The 21,302-nt window shown below is 38.1% G+C and overlaps 1 protein-coding gene across 3 annotated transcripts in view; it reads right to left on the bottom strand.

The window, feature by feature from the left end:
• TNPO1 (transportin 1) overlaps positions 1 to 21,302 on the bottom strand; it is a 94,083-nt gene that overhangs the window by 44,274 nt on the left and 28,507 nt on the right. For 2 of the 3 annotated variants that reach the window (XR_008629254.1, XM_055131778.1), the window contains exons 2-8: positions 19,146 to 19,259; positions 16,956 to 17,031; positions 12,859 to 13,008; positions 7,778 to 7,884; positions 6,726 to 6,859; positions 1,303 to 1,384; positions 327 to 449 (exon numbers count right to left, since the gene is read on the bottom strand). Coding sequence is in view for 2 of the 3 variants with exons in the window: in XM_055131778.1 (XP_054987753.1) it covers positions 327 to 449; positions 1,303 to 1,384; positions 6,726 to 6,859; positions 7,778 to 7,884; positions 12,859 to 13,008; positions 16,956 to 17,031; positions 19,146 to 19,259 (786 nt within the window). In the remaining variant the exon portion in view is untranslated. Of the gene's footprint in view, positions 1 to 326; positions 450 to 1,302; positions 1,385 to 6,725; positions 6,860 to 7,777; positions 7,885 to 12,858; positions 13,009 to 16,955; positions 17,032 to 19,145; positions 19,260 to 19,389; positions 19,842 to 21,302 lie in introns of those variants that run through there. The other variant, XM_004608505.2, reaches the window with a different exon arrangement.

The following is a 21,302-nucleotide window of genomic DNA, read 5'->3' as shown; positions in this document are numbered from 1 at the left end:
AAACAAATGCTTAACCTACACTGTGAAATGTCATTTAATCTACCAAAGTTCCATTGCTCATTTAGCTTTACCTATAACTACTTAATACAAGTAATCCTAAGAATTTTCTGGCTGTCATGTTTATAAGCTTTCTTAAATCACTATTTCTCTAAAAATGTAAAATGTCATAGAAAAATAATTTATTTGACTTAAATTTAAATAGAACTTTCATCTTTCTCCGTCAACATGCGTGTTAAGTTAGAAAATCAGTTTTACATTATTGAACATTTTGTGCCCATGATTCCCCCTGCGAAAAAGGTGACATAAGTTTAAATTACTTATATTACCTCGACTATATTATGCATGTGAGGAAGCAGGCGATCCATTCGAACTTCAAGCAACATCACAAGTGCTCGGCACACATTTTTCCGTACCTCTGGTTCTTCATCACCAGCCAAAGCAAATAAATTCTATGAATAACAAACACATTGTTTTTCTAATAGAAGTATTCCAATAGGCCTGCATTTAGTAACTGGTACCTGGGAGTTGGTGATATTCAAAGAGCCCTCAATATACATACTTCTTACAGCCTCTGACACGAAAAAGGAAAACACAAAATAGTTGAGGGCCAGAGAGGTAGGTAGAGGGTCAGTTTAGGAGGTGGAATGGAGGAGGCACTAGCTTAGCATTGCATACGGTCTCCTGAACACTCTGAGAACAGGCACGTATGGCTCAAAACTCCCTCTGCCCTCCAGAGAACAACAGAAAGAAAAGGATTATTTAAATTTCACTTGACAAAAGTAAATTATCAATTATTCCCGTAATTGCTTTTTATCAAGCAGAGCCTATAAAGAGTCTCTTGAAATCCCTGCAAAGATTTGTCATTTTCTCCTCTCAATACCTATATAATCTTGTAACAGAATCATTTTGTTAAAGAAAGCTATGAAAATACTGTCCTTTTAGTTTTGTCTTCAGATTATCAATCTTATCAAACCTTGCCCTACATTTCACAAGCCAAATAGGGCAAATAAGGAAGGTTTGGTTTCCCATGTAATCTGAACATTATATTGAAGTAGAAATTCTTATGGTTGGAAAATTAAAGACACATCAAAATCAAATTTTATATAAACACGGAAATAGATAAAACAGTAATAAAGGATACCTTTTAGGTATCAAAAAAAAAAACCCCAACAATATCCAATTTTAGTACTCTAGAAAACAATTTCAATATTGACAGCTGTTAGTAATTACTGGCTATAAAAAAAACAAGCAATTAACATTTCCTAGCCCTTTCAAAGCAAAGGGCATGATGAGAAATCTTACCTCAATGAAAGAATCAATGTGTAACATCAAAGCCTGAGTTCTACTGATGATAAACTGATTGACACATGCAACAGCATGAGACCTAGAAGCAAAATAGAAAATTTAACATTTGTCAATTCCAGCTTCTCTTTAAAGATTGCCAAGAACATAAATATTAATCCAGAAAAAATTAAACACAAACACTAAAAAAATGAGTTAAATCTGTGTGACCACAGAAAAAACGTCAATGATATATTAAGTGAAAATGTGGAGTAGTGTATTAGTGCTTCTGCAAAAATATACGCAAAGATTTTAAACAGTGAATACCTCTGAGGCATAGGAGATTGATTAGAGGTATAACAGAACTTTATTTAACATGCCTACTGATATTTTCTACAGTACTTATCATGAAATCATATATCCCAGATGTCCCGTCCCTCACATGTGCACACATGATCCTGGTGCTCTGCTGTTGAGCCTGGCAGATCTACTTGACTGTGGTCCTAAGCATTCCAAGTGGTCTTTGGTCACAGAGTCGCAGGTGTGTAAGCACAAGAGGTGTGATGCCAAGAAGGCATGTTATGTGAACACTGCAGCAACACTCAAGAATCTGTACAAGCCCAATTCAGATGTGCCCGAAATCCCCAGTAAACAACATCAATAACTATTTGCACTAGGAAACCAGGAGCAATAGCACAGCGGATGGGAGATCTGCCTCTCACATAGCCAACCTGGGTTTGATTCCTCCGTTCCTCTCAGAGAGCCCAGCAAGCTACCTGTGGCATATTCGATATGCCAAAAATAGTAACAACAAGTCTCACAATGAAGACGTTACTGGTGCCTGCTCAAGCAAATCGATGAACAAACAGGACAACAGTGCTACTAGGGAACCAGACTAAGTAACTTAGGAGTATAAAGTATTATCAAAGAAGGCTACTATAGGTAAAAAATGAAACCTGACAATCCTAAAACTTATGCTGAAGTTAAGGCACTGCTAATGCTTACTACAATTGTAGGCTGTAAATACCATTTCCAATGATCTGAAAGAAGCCAGATCTAGGCTCTATAATGTGGAATTCTATGAATGACTGCACAGAAAACTCACATTATCAAACATTAAATAGTAATATTGACAGGATATTCTTGGTACAGAGTCACATATTTGGACAATTTCTAAATTGTATGTCTCTGAAACTGTGTTACTGGCATTTTTTTTCCTGAAAAAGTATTTATTTTTAATCTGATGCCTTCCGGATAGACCACACTATTTTTAAACTGAAAACAAAATTTCTCTCTGGAGTAATGGATTCCAACCAGTTCACAGGTGCAAAAAAGACTGAATACCATTCCAGAATAACCTAAAGCACTTAGCAAGTTCTCAGCAACTCTTGATGAGAATATGTCCCTCAATTCTAGTTTGAGTAACCATGGAAAAATCTTGAGTAATTCAGGCCAAATGTATCTTTTTCGCCTTGAACACATTTCCATATGACAAAACTTTTCAAACAAGTTGTTTATAATTACTTCAAAAGCTGTCCCAATTTTATGCTGAAAAATTATTTTATTCCATTCTTGGACAGTACATTTACCTTATTATAAACAAAACTACACGGATCTAAGATAGTCCACAATGCCAATTAAAAGGCTGAGAACTGGAGCTGAGGAGATAGTATGGAGGATGCCTTGCATGCAGCCAATTCTGCACTGATCCCCAGTATCACACAGTCCCTGAAACATTGCTGGGCAAGACTGATGTAGTCCTGGAGGCCCCCAAGCACCGCTGAACACTGCAGCCTTGGAACTTGAACTGCTTGCCTGGCTAACCACCCCCTAAGCATAGTGTGGGAGGTCTCCTGTCCAAAATGCTAAAAATTTATGCTATTTTGTTGGGGGTGAGGGGAGGGTTTGCAGGGAGCCACACCTGGCAGTGCTCAGGGGTTACTCCTGACTCTGCAATCAGAAATCACTCCCAGCAGGCTTATGGAAACTGGGTCAGCCACATGCAATACCCACCATGCTATCTCTCTAGTCCCAAGAGCTTTATTTTATAAAAATTAGAATACACTGAGTTTCAAATGCTCAAATTGTTGCTGTAAACCATATTAGGATTTAATTCAAAAAGGTAGTAATAAATTGACAAAATAAAAACGAATGAATGGCCCACAAGTAAAGCCACATATGGAACTTTACACTTTGACAGGGGAGAAATGAAATCCATTCCATTTCTGTTTAATAAAACAGAAGGTCTGTTTAATAAATATGAAACAAAAACATTATTTCCAATATAGCAAAAATACTCTTTCATGCTACACACCGACTCCAGATATTTTGTGTTAAATTAAAAAAACAAACAAAAACCCCTAACATTTATGCCAACAATAAAGACAAAAACAGGAAAGACCATATATTACTCATAAAGGATGAGAATCTTTTATATATAGTGAATGTGCTGTTTACTTTATTTATTTTTATTTTTTTTGTTTTTTTGGGTCACACCTGGCGATGCACAGGGGTTTCTCCTGGCTCTGCACTCAGGAATTACTCCTGGCGGTGCTCGGGGGACCATATGGGATACTGGGAATTGAACCCGGGTCGGCTGCGTGCAAGGCAAACGTCCTACCCGCTGTGCTATTGCTCCAGCCCCCTGTGCTGTTCACTTTAAATTCAACAGAAAAGACAATTAAAGAAAAAGGTGCCACACAGAGTCAATGAACATGCCAAATGTATTCAACATTATTAATGACAACAGTATTAATGACATTAAGATCATGATGATATATAAAAGTGGTACAAAGAAAAATGTGTCTATTCAAAAAGCTAATGGTTATCACAGAATCTTTTGCTTGCTAATTAAGAGCATATATTTAATTATAAATTTTGAAAAACAGTTTAGAGCTACTTCCTTGTGTTAATCATCCTATCTTCCCAAAAGAATCTGTTACAAATAGTAAAGGAGACAAGCATACAGTATGTTTTCCAAAGCACTAGTAACGATGTCAAAAATCTGTTGTCTATCAAAGGACAATGCAGAAAGAAAGAATTAAAATAACTTGTGTAAACATGATGCAAAATAGTGAAAACAGATAAACTATGACACAATATGGATGAATCTTGGTGAATATTCATTTAAAAAGCCAAATGGGAGGGGGGGGGCTGGAGTTATAGCACAGCGGGTAGGGCATTTGCTTTGCACGCAGCCGACCCAGGTTCAATTCCCAACATCCCATATAGTCCCCTGAGCACTGCCAGGAGTGATTCCTGAGTGCATGAGCCAGGAGTAACCCCTGTGCATCGCGAGGTGTGACCCAAAAAGCAATAAATAAACAAATAAATAAATAAATAAATAAAAAGTCAAAAGGCTAAAATCTAGTATAGTAACTTTTCATAAAGTTAAAAACAAAGAAAATATACTTTATTTAAACTAAGACATGTGATGGACTGAATTATATTCCTTTAACCTCATTCTATATTCTCAAAATCCAATAGTTACTTTGAGAAATAAAAACACTTTTAAGAGAACACTTGGGCCACAGCTATAGTACAGTGAGTAGGGCATTTGTTTTGCATGTGGCAAACCCAAATTCAATCCCCAGCATCCCATATGGTCTCTGAGTACCAGTAGGAGAAATTCCTCAGTACAGAATCAAGAACAACCCCTGAGCGCTACCAGATGTGGTCCCAAAACAAAAGAAAACAAGAAGAAAACATGACACTAATTAAATAGGTATTAAATTATAATGTAGAAGGCCATATGAAGATGGAAGTCAATAAATTTAACAGTAAGTACAAAACTTTTAAGAGGAATGTAGTAATGAACATTTCCTAGATAAAAACATTTCTGAACTATAGTTAAGCTTTAAGCAAATGATCATCTACAAAATGGATCAAAATAATAAACTTCTTGATATTTTATTAATGTACCAATCCCACAAGTCTTTTAAATTAATTGCTGAGACTCGGTTATGAAAATGAATTTACTCTAAAATCATGAAAATCACATTTTCTTTTATAAATTTAGCTGAAGTGTTCAAAGGGGTAGATTTTCTGGGTGATATCAACTCTTCTAACTAAGACTATTCCAGTCTTACAAAAATATCCCAGACTATTTATTTTGAATATACATCATTTATGTGGCTAGTACTACCAAAGTATCTATTTGGCTTCTATTCTGAATACAATAGTGTTTTAAGTACCACTTAAGATGAAAACTAACTAAAAGAGGTAAAAGAGTCAATAAAAAATTTAATATTCCAGAATACTCTTGTCAAATTGTAGAAAATGATCCTTTGAAACACAGCTTAGAATCTTTTTTTTTAAGGTACTTTATTTAAACACTGTGGTTTACAAAGTTGTTCATAAGGACACCTAAACTAATAGCTAAGCTCATATATAAAGTTTGTGCACCTAGGCATCTCTGCATAACTACTTCTAGCACAGTGTCGTTTTCATTTTAAATAGTGTAACATATTTAAATGTTCTGTATTAAAGCCATGAAGTACTTGACAACTGAAAAGGAGCTGACATTCAGAAAACCATAACAAAAAGCAAGGCTTTGGCGGGGGGAGAGGGTTGGAGCAATAGCAGTGGGTACGGCGTTTGCCTTGCACTCGGCTGACCCAGGTTCAAATTCCAGCATCCCACATGGTCCCCAGAGCACTGCCAGGAGTAATTCCTGAGTGCACGAGCCAGGAGTAACCCCCATGCATATATTATTATTATAAATAGTAATGATAAATATAATATTTATTATTATGAACAATACATTATTTAGATAATATAAATAATAATCATATTATATAAAATATATTTTTATATATTATAAGATATATAATTTAGGAATTATATATTCCTAAAATATATCACTGGGAGAGGGCAGGTGTATAGGTGTATATGTATGTATGCATGTATAGGTTAGTCTCACATGCTTTACCAATGTAATAAAGACATTATATAGCTGATAATTATTATGATAAACTTAAAGGCTAATTAAATTTCTACTTTACAAAATAAAAGAGGTGTATTAGATATAAATTAAAATTACATACAATAGCATACATCTATATTCGTATGTAATTATATTTAAATAGCTATAAGTTAGGCATTAAAGTTAACCTGGTCTGTCTACTTTAGGGATTAGGGGTACAGGGAACAGACCAGGTTAACTTTAATGCCTAACTGATTTAAGTGATTAGGCGAAATAATTTCAGAGTATGCATCTTTCTACCTTCATTCTTAAATTATCATTTTCCTAATCAGAGGTACTAGAAGTATTTAAAATATTGTGAACTAGTTTATATACACATATAAAAAGAAAACAACAAAGTTTATCCGACCTTTATGGACCGTCCAATCTTTTATCAGCCACAAAAACATTTGGGAATGCACAATAGGTAGTAACCAAACTTCTACCAGAGTCTATGAATTAGTAAGGACTACAGACATACCTTATTTTTGGACTACTGTGCTTGAAGAACTGTAAAAATTTGGGAATCATGATGTTGAGTGGACGATCAAGAACATCACTATCTAAAATCTCAGCAGAATCTTCACATATTTTCTGGAGGGCGCCAAATGCTCCCTATAAACAATTTAAATTATTCAGTCACTGAAAGTAAAACCAATTAAAAAAAAAACAAGATACATTGAGAAACACGGATATGATTGACATAGGACTAGATCTACCTTAAACCTGTCAGACAGTAAGATATAATGCCATTCAGGGTGCGGGAAAAGTGTGCACTCTATGAATTTGGTAACTATGTCTATTTAAAAAAAAAACACATTAAATAAATTTAATAGCTATTAAATTTATTAAATTTAACATACCCAAGAATAGTTTTATAATAAAAGAACAAATGACATTTCCTTTTGATAAAGTTAATAGTTTTTGTACCTAGCAGTCTTGGAACCGGAGAGTTAGGGCACTGTCTTGCATGTGGCAAACCTGGGTTTAATCCTCAACACCAAATGGGCCCCTAATCCCTACCAGGAGTACAGAGCCAGGAGTAAGCCCCGAGCACCGGCGAATGTGGCCCAAAGATCAAAATGAAAAACCAAAACCAAAATAAAACACCCCCCCCAACAAAAATCAGTGTACAGAAAATAATATAAAAATGATTGTAAATATGTAACAAAAAGGTCACTGTCACCGTCATCCCGTTGCTCATCAATTTGTTCGAGCGAGCACCAGTAACATCTCTCATTGAGAGACTTATTGTTACCGTTTTTGGCATATCGAATACACACGGGTAGCTTGCCAGGCTCTGCCGTGCGGGCTCCGTACTCTCGGTAGCTTGCCGGGCTCTGAGAGGGGCGGAGGAATCGAACACGGGTCGGCCGCGTGAAAGGCGAAAGCCCAACCGCAGTGCTATCACTCCAACCCAACAAAAAGGTAACTTTGGGATTTCTAAGGTTTGAAATTTCGGATTTCTTAAGAACCATTTTCCCCTAAAGTCTTATCTATAACAAGTAAAATTGCTGAAGCAAATATCCTTACCTCACAAGTATTGTAATCTTCAGAATCCAACAGGCTACAGAGTTTTGGTAAGAGATCAGGCCAATTCTGCAATTCTCCCTTTGAGGCTATAGTTGTAATCAAAATACCTTGAAAGGAAACACAAACCTTTAAGATGCCTGCCCATTATCACTCTGCAACAAAACACAAATCTACTGATGGGTAAACAGACATGTGCATATAATAATTTTGAAATGTCCCAAATTGGCCTAAGACCTCCAAAATGTGATCCAGCACTTCTATTATTACACCACGAACCAGGTCTGTTTCAACTCAGCTTCACTGTGTATGATCACTTCATTCCTCACTTTTTCAGTTACATTTCTCAGGTTTGGAGGCCACACCTGGTAGTGATCAGGGCCTACTCCTGATCACTACTTCACCTGCTGGTGCACATGGAACCACATGTGGTGCAGGGGAGTGAATCCAGTTTGGCTAAGCCACAAGGCAAGAGACTCCCTGCTGTACTACCTCTCTGGCCCTCCTTTCTGATTTTGAACAAGTATCTGTATGGAATGTTTTTTCCTTATTTTTCTTCATCAGTACCAAGACTAATTCCACACTAATTTAATTCACTTATAGAAATAACAAAAAAGTCGAAAGAAAATATATCAAAATGTTCGAAGCACTTTTCACTGAATGATGGGTGCACATTTCTAAGATTCAAATAAAAAAGCTAAGAATATTTATCTCCCCAGTCCAACCAAGGGGTCTTTTTAGTTACAAAATTAAAAGTATAAACTTGGGACTAGAGAGATAAATGCAAAGGGTTCCACCCACATGGTCCACTGGTCTCCTAGAACTGCCGGGGACAATCCCCAGCCCACAGACAGATATAGCCAATAGCCCCAAGTATCCACCAGGTGTGGCTCAATAACCGAAAAAGTTACAGTAGTAACAACATAAACTCTGACCACAGACAAATTATAAGAACAGAAAGCTTTAAGCTTTAAAGTACTAGTCTGTAAAAGTGAAAAAGAGAAAGTGGTTCCTTCATGGACAGTTTGAAAATTCAGTGAGCTAGGCAGATTCACTGTGGTTAATACTAAGTAGCAAACATCTCTGTTGGTATGTATGGATTTTCCTTAAAAACTTCAACTTTAGGGGGCTAAAAAGAGAGTAGGCAGGTAGGGCATTTCCCTTACAGGCAATCAACTAGGGTTTGATTCTTGGCATTCTTGGCAATCCATATGGTTCCCTGAGCCTCCCAGGAGTGATCCCTGAGCACAGGTGGGTGTGGCTGGTCTCTCTCCCACCCCCAATTTTTTTCACCTTTAGTTGAAACAGTTGCTCCCAATGATAAGGATTTTTTTAATGTAAAAATAAGGTTGAGAAGTAATTTGCTTTTCACTAAAAAAATTAACCTGGTAAGGTCAGAGTACTGCATTTTGACATTGTAAAATAAAATATCCTCTTAGTAACATTTTTAAAAATGCAGTAAAATCAAACATGTTCCTTTTTGGTCAATTCTTATTTTTCACCCTGTCTGGGATTCCAGACTATTGGGCTGTCAAGATTGCCTTAAGTGCAGGTAGTGGGCATATAATGCTACAAACATTGAAATTTTTAGTGAGCACAACGAAGGAGTGAAAACAGAGATAGTTGGCCAACAATTTAAATTTTATATGCTAAAATAAAATTTCATCGAGTAATGTTACTTTTTATTAATACTACAGAAACTTTCCTCATATAATCATACATAAAAGGACAATAACAAAATTATAAAATACAAGTCAACCACTTAAACAGGAGAAAATATTCATCTAATGGATCAGTACAACTATTAAAACTTCCAAAAAGACTTCCTGGGCAAGATTCCCAATAGCTACTACTTAAGTTCAACACCACCACATGACTTCTCAGACATAAACACACAAGCATACACTCACCATGTGTTTGATCAAGTCCAAGAGCTGATAAAGTATTAAAAAGGTACATGAGAGGGGCCGGAGCAATAGCACAGCGGGTAGGGCGTTTGCCTTGCACGTGGCCGACCCAGGTTCGATCCCCGGCATCCCATATGGCCCCCCAAGCACCGCCAGGAGTAATTCCTGAGTGCAAAGCCAGGAGTAACCCCTGAGCATCGCTGGGTGTGACCCAAAAAGCAAAAAAAAAAAAAAAAAAAAAAAAAGGGTACATGAGGGTCCATCACAATATTACGGAATCCATTTCATCAAATTTCAACTGCCCTCTACTAGTCTCATTTAAATCAGTGTTGGCAAAGAGTTTAAAATGTCAATATGTGGAAGTTTTTCTGCTTCATAAGTAACTTGGTTACATTTATCTTAGTATTTTCCAAATCTACCACAAGACATACAAAAGTTAAAAGAACGGGTGCTGGAGCAATAGCACAGCAGGTAGAACATTTGCCTTGCACTCGGCCGACCCGGGTTCAATTGCCAGCATCCCATATGGTCCCCTGAGCACTGCCAGGAGTAATTCCTGAGTGCATGAACCAGGAGCAATCCCTGTGCATCAACGGGTGTGACCTCCCCCCCAAAAAAAAAGTTAAAAGAACTTTTAATGAAAATACTTGGCGACTTTTGGCTTCTATTTTATTAACTTGCCGCATTAGCAGCACATTTCCAGGTTCTGTAAAAGTTGTTGCTTAAGTCCTACAGCATACTGAACACTGTATTTGTAGGCTACTCTAGACCCAAGCTGTGAGTTGTGATTTCTGTACAGGGTCTCATAACTGAATGTGACTGTAGATACCAAAAAACAGAACAAAAACAGTAAAAAGGTGTCTAAATACTCTACAATCAAAATTTAATTCAAAATTAATTTCAGAATAAACTGAATTCAAGGTGTTTCCAGCAGCACTAACTGGTGTTGCATTTCTTTCTTTCTTTTTTTTTTTTTTTGGTTTTTGGGTCACACCTGGCGAAGCACAGGGTTACTCCTGGCTCTGCACTCAGGAATTACTCCTGGCGGTGCTCAGGGGACCATATGGGATGCTGGGATTTGAACCCGGGTCGGCCGCGTGCAAGGCAAATGCCCTCCCCACTATGCTATCACTCCAGCCCCCAGGTGTTGCATTTCTGAGGCATAAGATATCATAACAGGATGAAGTTTAAGAAGCCCCGCTCTTATATAGGGGATGACGCCTGTGTCTCCTTCTACTGACTCATATTAAGTACGGTTACAGATACAGGGTTTACTCCCAAACCTATCTGAATTCATTATTACATAAACTGCTAAAATCTTATTTTCATTGAAATCAAGTAGAATACTGAAAAGATTCAAAAATTACTAGTTAGTGTTTTTGGAAAATACGGGCATTCCTCAAACAAAACCAAACAAACCCTAGAAATGAGCTACCATATGACCCTGGTAGCCTAAAACCACACTGATGAAAAGCCATCTGCACTACTATGTTCATTGCAGAGCTATACACAATAGCAGAATCTGGAAACAACCCAAGTGCCCTAAAACAACTGGATAAAGAAACTGGTACACAACAGAGTATTATGCAGCCACCAGGAAAAATGAAGTTATGAAATCTGCTTATAAACGGATGGACAGGAAGAGTATCATGCTGAGTGAAAAAGAGTCAGAAAGAGAGGGACAGATACTGAATGACTGCACTCATTTTGGAATAAGAAACATATATAGTTGAAACTATTACCCAAGGACAGTAGAAATAAGGACTCAGAGGACTGGTCCATGGTTGGAAGCTTGAGACAAGTGGGGGGAGAAGGCAGTAAGGACAGAGAAGGGATCACTATGACAATGATAGTTAGAAATGATCACTGGACAAGAACTGAGTGCTGGAAGGTGGTGAAGGGACAAACAGAATAACCTTTCAGTACCCGTATTGCAAATCATAACGTACAAAAGTAAAGAGAGCACACGAGAGAGAATTAAAAGTGACTGCTGTAGAGAAGGGGAGGGAGATGAGGGGGACCCCCCCCACACTGCCGACACTAGTGGTGGGAAACGTATACTGGTGAAAGAATGGGTATGAGAACATTGTATGACTGAAAGTCAATCACGAACAACTTTCTAACTATGTATCTCACAGTGATTCAATAAAAGATAAAATAAAAATTAAAATATTGGCATGAATTCAAAGAAACTGGTACAAAAGTTCATAATTAAGAGTAACTAATTAGGTTAACGGTAAATTTTTTGTGTGTGTGCCACACCCATAGTGCTCAGGACTTTCTCCTTGGCTCTGCGATCAGCAATCATTCCTAGCAGGGCTCGGAATTAAACAGTATGGGTAGGCCACTACTGTACTATCTTTCCAGTTCCTGGATAATACAAAAACATGTTTTAAAAAACATGAGGTGGGGCTGGAGTGATAGCACAGTTGGTAGGGCATTTGCCTTGCACGCAGCTGACCCAGGTTCGATCCCCAGCATCTCATATGTTCCTTGAGCACCATCAGGAGTAATTCCTGAGTGCATGAGCCAGGTGTCACCCAAAAAGCAAAATAAACAAAAACAAAAAACCAAAACCAAAACAGGAGGAAACAGTTAAAATTTGGAGTTCTATACTTAAATTGTTTTACAAAGTTTTTCTTTCCAGATTAAAAAAAAAAAACACCTGGATATTATACTCCATTTGGGAGAGTCTGGCAAGCTCCCCATGGCGTATTCATATGCCAAAACCAGTAACGATGATGGGTCTCATTCCCCTGACCCTGAAAAGAGCCTCCAATGTGGCACTATTGGGAAGGAAGAGTAAAGAGAGGCTGCTAAAATCTCAGAGCTGAGACCACTCGAGAAAACTGACAATCAACGGGATGATGATTATACTCCATTATAACACATGTAATATGTAATTTTTTTAAGGAGTCCAAAGAAAAAGAATAAATAATGCTTGTTCATGCATCATTGTTTATGCACTATTTAACATACTCTGACTAAACAACTACCAATGACCAAATCTCATGACTTTATAGAATAGCTTAAGAGAGCTATTACTGTTACAATTAACACTATTTCAAAAGCATTGACATACTAACCAAAAATTTCCCCTCAGCACAATGCTTTCAGAAATGGCCTACCAAATCCCATTACAACCAGGGTAAGCAAAATTGTTTAAATATAACTTACCTACTGTGGCTCTAATCAGAGGAGAAGAGTCCCCAATATTATTTAAACATTCACTCTTAATAAAGTCTGTTACACCATTTGGAAAGTTCTGAAAATGTGCTTTCACATTATTCTTCAAAATGAGACCACTCAATGATCTTGTGGGTTCATCTGCAATAAAAGGTAATCATAATACAGTAAGTTGATTTTAACATTCCAGTAATTCTGCTATAATGAGGAAAAAGAAGCATAATGATAATCAAAAGATCAACTCTGTCATTTTATAGTTCAGGCATTACTAACATTTTGGACCATATAATTCGTGCTATCCTGTGCAATGGTAGATATTTAGCTGCATTACTGACCATAGATGCCAGTATTACCTCTCAAGTTACGATCAACAAAAATACTTCCAAATAATGTAAATGCCTCCTGGAGGGCAAAACTGTACCTGGTTGAGAGCCACCGATCCAGTTTAATTTGGTATACATATGGTTAATGTACTCAAGCTTTATTTGAACCTGACAAAATATCGGATTATAAATCTGATATTCACTAAAATAGTCTTATAAAATTAAGCAAAGAATATTCTGGATCACCTTCACATACAAATAACTGTTGCAGCTCATTTATATCAGGCTTTTCACTTGCCCTTGAGCTAAAACAAAACAAAGCATGAAATTTCCAGTAAGCACTTAAATAATTTACTTTCAAGTTTAATCCATAGACTATGACTCTGATGCTTACCAACCAGTAGTACTATGACCAACATTAGCAACAGTTAACATCTTAAATGCTTTCCAAGTATTTTGCATTTAATTCTCACAATCTCCTTTAAATTACTATCCCCCAAGTGAAGAAACTGAGGTCTTTACTAAGTAGGGAGGGTCAAAACTTCCCTGGTTCCAGGGCCAAACTGATAGTACAGCAGATACAGCACTTGCCTTGCATGCGGGTCACCCAGGGTCTACTCCTGGAATCCCATATGGTCCCCTAAGCACTGCCAGCAGAGCTAGGAGTAACCCCTGAGTACAGCTGGTGGAGCCCCAAACAGAAACCAAAACAAAAGCTTGGTTCCAGAACCTACACATGATGCCCTCTCAGCATCCTCCTCATGAGCTAGAAGATAAAAAGAGCTGGTGTGGCAAAAAAAAAAAAAATGCTATTACAACACTACTGTTCTATATACCTTATTAAAAAATAAAATGTCCCAGTTTGTTTTAGTTATTAGCAGTGTGCTTCAAAGTGGTATTGACATATTCAAGGCTGGAGCACATGGAGAAGCAAATAGAGAAAAATGGTTTCTTTTGTACAAAACCTCCACTTGAACCAGGGCAATAAAACAATCTGAAAGCATTCATATAACATTTAAAAATTCTCTTCCAGTTCCTCTTACAGTCCTTTTCAACATGTAACTCTATGGAACAAAACACTCTAACTCCTCTACCAAGTGTCAAATTGCTATAAAACACAATTTTCAGATTTTTAATTTCCTTCGAACAATAAGCATTTTAATCTTAAGTTAGTTCTTAAAATTCATAGCTATGTAATTTAAAATTTCATGTTTATTTGCTTATAGAAAATATACTATGGTTTCTCACAACAAGAGAAGCTGGGGTGGGGGCTCAGTGAAGGAGCACATGCCTTCTATATGAGACCCCTGCGTTTGATCCCAGGCAACTAAAAAAAAATCCAAAACAGGTTGTAAGATGAACATTTTTTAAAAACCACAAGTTAAAATGAATTCAAATGTCAGCCTATTTAAAAGTAGAAATATCTCCCTTGCCCAAACTCCATTAAAAAAAAAAAATCACTAAATGAACCATATTGTCTTATAATGAAAATCCTAAATTTGCTTCTCTAAAATGTGAGGAAATTGGACAAGGTCATATATTTCTTTCAGATATAAAAATTTCATTTATGATTCAGTGTAAACACCCGGTCAAGAACAATGGAGAGAGTAGTAAATAAGGTGCTCTCTTTTTTTGTTTTTTTGAGCCACATCTCAGGGGTCCATATCTGGCACCAGGGACTGAACCTGGATCAGCCCTGTGCAAGGCAAGTGCCCTACCTACTGTGTTATTGCTCTGGCTCACATAAGTACTTTCACTTTAGGATTTTACTTCTGATTCTTTTCTAAAATAGATAACTGTGTGCTAATTAAAAAAAAAAGGTATATGTAACAAGCCTTCATATCAGATTAAGAAAATAGACATGAGAAAAAACAAGTGCTAAATATATAGTTCCCACTTCAAGCCAAAAATCAAAATAGAACAAAACCCAAAAATGAATGAATCTTATTAATATTCTAAAATGAGTAGACTATTTGGGGGATTAATTTATACACAACCTTTCTTGCTATTTGAATTTTAACTTTGCTTTTAAAAATACTTCTGGGGGCCTGAAGAGATAGTACAGAGGGCAGGCATTTGCCTTGAACATAGTCGACCCAGGTTTCATTCCTGGAGCCCTACATGGTCCCCTGAGCACTACAGGAATGATCCCTTAGTGTAGAGCCCCAAGCATCAGAGATAAAAAAAAAAATTAACAAAATTTAAAAAACTGAAAACTTCTGAAGTGTTCTATCTCAAGAACATTAATATTGTAACAATATTAATATTGTTTTAATTTATTTTGCTTTTTGGGTCACACCCAGCAATGCACAGGGGTTATTCCTGGCTCTATACTCAGGAATTATTGCTGGCGTGCTCAGGGGACCATACGAGATGCTGTGATTTGAACCCAGGTCGGCTGCGCGCAAGACCCTACCCACTGTGCTATTGCTCCAGCCCCACAATATTAATATTGTAAATTTAAGATGAGCCAAGAGATTAAATAGCTTGGTAAAAAGAAATTTAAGAACTTCAAGCAATTACAAATTTATAAAACTATTATCTGAACGTTTTAGTTCTGTTGAAAGCAAATAGTACTGATTTGACTACCAACTACTCTGTGGGGGAAAATGCACTAATGTGTAAGTTGTTTTTTCTTAAAATCAAAGTAGGAATATTAACTGAATTTAAATATAAAGGTATTTCTAAGAATTTAAGATTTAGAAAGCAAGACATTTTCACACTCCTCAATCACAAATAAAATCCAGAAATGACCTCCAAAATTACCTAAAATTAAAATCACTATACTTTGCAAGGATTATCAAAATCTCAATAAAAGATTAGAGCGATTTTACTGTAGTGAGATCATTAACCCATTAAGGCTTGAAGGCTAAACCTTACAGATTTCAGCGTCTACAGCATTTATTTTATAGCTGAAAAACAGTGAAATAAGTGTGCTGGAGTGTAAAGCATTTGCCAACTGTAAGTGTGTTTTTACCAATTAACTTATACCATGGCTTCTGAACCAGGAAGTGCTCTCATTCAAAGGCCAACACATTTACTGAATCAGTTGCTCAATAAGTATGTGTCTTCTATGTCTGTGACAATGTCCAGGAGAGACTGCTCAATATTCAAATAACTCTATGAAGAACACCTCTCATACAATCTAAACTAAACGAAGAGAGATATTCTTGCTTGTTTTGATTACTTTTATTGCCCCAGTCTATAGACTACCTAGGAAAGTGGTGCTTAGTAAAAATATACATGAGATATTTGAAGCCTTAATGAGACACGTTATGTATATTAGAAATAATCAAAGGACCAAGTTTTCAAGCTTTGAAACAGTTATACTAGTTATTAAACTTAAAATTCACTACAGAACAGTTAATAAGTTTGTTAAGCATATGCACTGTTAGTTTTTATTTTTAGGGGGAGGGGCAGGGCTGGGAACACAGGGGTGCCAGGGACCGCACCTGGGTAGGATGTGTGCAAGTGCCCTATCCACAATACTATGGCTACAGCAGCATAATGTTAGTTTTAAAAAGTGACAAAAGCCTATGAACAGAAATAGCTCATTTTTCCACTAATTTTCTAAATAGTCATACTGACTGCTTATCAAGCATCTAAATACTTAGGATTGAAGTCTGCTTATTTCACATTTGCAAAGCAAATGGTCAGTACAAATGAAACCCTTTGAGGACAGACTTCTCACTGTATCTTAATAGGTATTAAAAGTGAAACACTAACATTGCTTTTTCCCCCTCAAAACAAAGTGGCAAAACTTACCTTCAGATTTTAATTTTGTAAGTACAAAAATCAGGTAGTTGTTAAAATCTGGATATTGATTGAGTTGTTCCAGTTTCTAGAACAAACAGTAGTTAAGGAAACTTCTCAAAGTTATTTGAAATAATTTAAGGTTTTAAATCTACAACCAAGAATCCCTTTGATGTAAAGAGTGCAAAGAGAAAGATTCTTAATGTATTCTATTAAAACCATCAAAACACTATTCCAAGAACATAGTAATGATGTTCAAACACTTGGAGTGCTTTTTGGTTAAAATATTAAACTCATTATTTTATGTCACATATTCAATACAAAAAAAGCAAAACTATCAGTAGTCAACATAGCCAAAAAAAAAAAAAAAGGTAATTTCTTTAAACTTTAAAAGAAAGAGGAGTATTAAAAAAGAAAAATTTTGTAGTTGAAGATAATTCTGGGGAATTTATTTATAAAATTTATTGGACCCATTGTTCAAGTTCAAAAACCTAAAGACAAAAGATCATTTATGCACAAACTGTACTACATACTAAAGTATTATCATGCCCCTCAATCCCTCTTTTTTCATTAATGAATCTTGTAATTGTTTTATTGCACAAGAACATTAATATATACATGTTTTACCCCATTTAAAGAATATTAAGCCAGTGATAGTCAAAATGTAAATAAAGTTGCAAAAGACATTCTTTAGGAAAAAAACTCCTGTAACCAAGAGAAACCCACTGATTTCTCTGTGGGTTTAAGGTTGCTAATATGCTAATAGATTTCAAAAATCATTCTCAACAAGGTTTACTCTTCTCACCATGGTGCTATTTACCCTGAAGAACATAACGGTTTTTTTTTTTTTACAATGCTCAAGCCAATACAAAAACGGTAATTAAATGCATTCTTTCCTAAGGAGATAAAAAATGATCATCATCATTAGGCACTCGGCAAATATAGAGCAGTGCATAAACTGAAATTCTGTTAGCCTCTACTTAAAATTTAATTTTGCTCACTCCTTAGAGGCATACAGAATAAATCGCAAATTTGCCTGTTTGCTCAAGTACCGTAATTTTGGGTGAGTGGGTTGGAATAAAATTCAAACTAAAAATATATAACACATGGTGTCACAGATTAAATGCAGTCTTAGGTTTGGCTAGTACTGTCATGTAATATATGAATTCACAAATCTTGCCTTCTATCACTAGAGCCATGACAATTGTTAAGAGCTCCAGCAGGGTTTCAGATACAAGATCTCCCACCTCTTCCACTCGTCTTCTTTCCCCAGCACAAAATCCAAAGGAAACGACTTAGAATTCTAAGCAAGCCAAATTCCCTCAATTTTTAAATCAAAAGTACACTGACCAAGACACTATGTCCTTAAAGGGCAATAACAATCAAAATTTGCCAGACCTGTTCCAGTAATCGCATATAACGGCGACCTTTATGGTGCCTTAAATTTAAGCGCAAATACTAAAGGCGCTTAATGAAGTTCCAAAGTAATATTGTAGTTTATCAACAGCAAAAACCAAGAGGCATTTCTGTAAAAACAGCAGACTCGAGATCTCAAAGGGTTTTCTTTCGCGGAAGCAGGGATGTATGTGTGTGGGGGGGGGGGAAAGTGGGGGGGGGGTCTTAAGATGCGACTATAGGATCACTTAAGACAGGAGGCCTCGACTTCCCTCCATCACGGTACCCCGGCAAGGCGGCGGCTGCTTCTCGGGGCTCGTGTCTCACGCTGCAGCGCTAGGCCGGCAACCCCCGTGCCGACCAACCCACCACCGCGCGGTCTCGGGTCCGAGCCCCCCGCCATCTCGCTCCCAGTCCCCGCCGAGCCCCGCGGCAGTTCAAACCCAGCGCCGGCTCCTCCCCGTCTCTGCCCGGAGTCGGGCCCCGCCGCGCACGGCGCATTGTGTGCACCGAGAGCCGTTCCCCGCGCCGCGGCTGGCCAGCGGCGGGCGGGGACGTGGCGGCCCGGTCGGCGCACATGTCGCGACCGCCTTCTACCGGCCGGAAGCCGGCGGCGGCGCGGCGGCGCTCGGGTCCGGGCATGGGGACCGCGTGCGCGAGGCGCCGGGCAGGGGCAGCGGCGCGAGCGGGCGGAGGGATCCGGGGAGCGGCGGGGGAGGGGCGGCCGAGGCTCCCGGGCGCCGAGAGCGGGCCCCGCGCGGGGCGAGCGGCGCGGGCGGCGGCGGCGGCGAGGCCTCGAAAGGATACTTGTTGCACGGTTCTCTGGATGGTGGTGTCGGGGGACTGGGACTCCTTCAGCAGCTGCAGGATTTGCTGAAGCCCTTGCTCGTCAGGTTTCCACTCATACTCCATCTTGGTTTGCTGCAAATAAAGCCAGACACAGGAAGAGACGAAGCAAATGTTACTCGTGCACAGGCCTGAGGGTTTCCCATGCCGAGCAGCCTCCGTCAGGCCGCCACAATGACCCCAGCGCTCCCCAGACGCCTCAGACCTGCCTCAGGTGCCCCCGAAGGGAGTCTCGGACGGCGAAACCCAGGGGAACTGAGCCGGAGCAGCTCGGCCGCCAACGTTTGCTGCTGCCGCCGCGGCCGCCGAGCGCAAGGAGCCGACCAGACTGAGTCACCGCGAATTTGCAATCTGGCCCCTAGATCCGCTCGCGGGAGCCCCCTGGGTCCTAGTGCCACGCAAATTTCGCCTAGCCAATCTAAGCTCCCGTTCAGATTATTAGTGATTTAAGGGCTAATCAAAAGTCAGGTCTTTATCGAAACTCTATGGAACATCTGAAGAGTCCTGGTTTTGGATGTTTTAACATGGTGAGTGATAATGATTAAAAGAAAAGGGAAATTGGTAATTCCTGTGATAATGTAACAGTTCTTAGAAAAAATGAATGTTTTACGTTTCAGCTTTATGCATAAAGCACGAAATATTAATATCTGGCCTAAAATACTACAGACGCATTGTGATCACAACCTGCACGGGGGGGGGCACGCTAAATACAATATTTGCAGAAGATGACTGGAAATAAATTCCATCTGAATAGCTACATTTTATAACAAGGGCCTCTGAGCTGAAGGAAAAACTAAAACAATGTAATCTACAAAAAAGTGTTTAATTCTATTAGTTTCACATACATTTTCTTATTTGGTTCTCACTGGAACTTGGGGAGGCACAGCAACTATGATGTAAAAGATCTGAGCGAATTACCAAATTAATTTGTGAGGAGGGAGAGAATACAGATTTCTTAAACTACCAGTTGCATCTGCTACAATCAATTAAAATACTACACCAGTGACATGGTTACATTAGAACCATTAAATGCTTAAAAACAAAACTTAAGGATCTGGCATAAATTGTAAAGACAATTTGAGTTTGCCAAAGGAGAGGGACTCTTAACAACTACATGATGGTTTGACAGCTGAAATCAATCCTTTCTTTAGTGAGGGTTAAAAAAGTTTATCTGTCATTACACCTCTATCCAATGCCACATTTCTTGTTCTTTTTAGTTTTTTCCTCTCATTTTCTAGATCTATGTTCTGCTCCGTATCTCATAACCTGGTCACGTTTATTACCACTTTATAGGGACTTCCTAGAAAAACCTATTAATTGAACCACTGTTACTTAAAACCCCAAAACTCAAAACCAAAAAATCCAGAAAACAATAATCACCTACACATAATACTAATTAAATGTAGCATATTTTATACAAAATACATATGTACATATTTTATACAAAAGAATTATCTTGTTCCTTCATTAAATGTTACAATTGTTATTAAAAATAGTATTTTATTATTGTTGGGTCAAAACTTTGTAATAAACTTGTGATCGCAATATACACACAAAGCTGTGAAAATAATAAGTATATACATAGACAATTTTTTCTTTTGGGATCACACCCAGCGATGCACAGGGGTTACTCCTGACTTTGCACTCAGGAATTAACTCCTGGCAGTGCTCAGGGGACCATATGGGATGCTGGGAATCGAACATGAGTCGGCCGAGTGCAAACGCCCTACCGGTTGTACTATCGCTCCAGCCCCCAGAGACAGATTTTTACAATGTGAATAAACCTGTGTAACCAATACCCACATCAAGATATTCATTATTACCAGGAACCAAGATTTGCCCTTACCCATTCTGAGTACTAATACCCCCCACCACCAAGTAATTATTTCTATAATTTATATCACTATAACCCCTCCAAAATAGAAAGAAAAGGTTTCTTTTTATCCCAAAATTTCTAAAAATCTGGTTTTTTGCCACACCTGGTAGTGCTCAGGGATCACTCCTGGTGAGGCTCAGAGGCCATTTGCAGTGCTGGGAATTCACTGAACCTGGCCAGCTAGATGCAAAACAAGTGCCCTAGCCACTGGGCTGTCTCTCTCCAGCCCTCTTTTTATCTTA

This window comes from Sorex araneus, chromosome 1, assembly GCF_027595985.1.
Source record: "Sorex araneus isolate mSorAra2 chromosome 1, mSorAra2.pri, whole genome shotgun sequence".
Classification (NCBI taxonomy): Eukaryota; Metazoa; Chordata; class Mammalia; order Eulipotyphla; family Soricidae; genus Sorex; species Sorex araneus.
The sequence above is the reverse complement of the archived record's forward strand: the minus strand, read 5'-3'. Positions and strand labels throughout refer to the sequence as shown.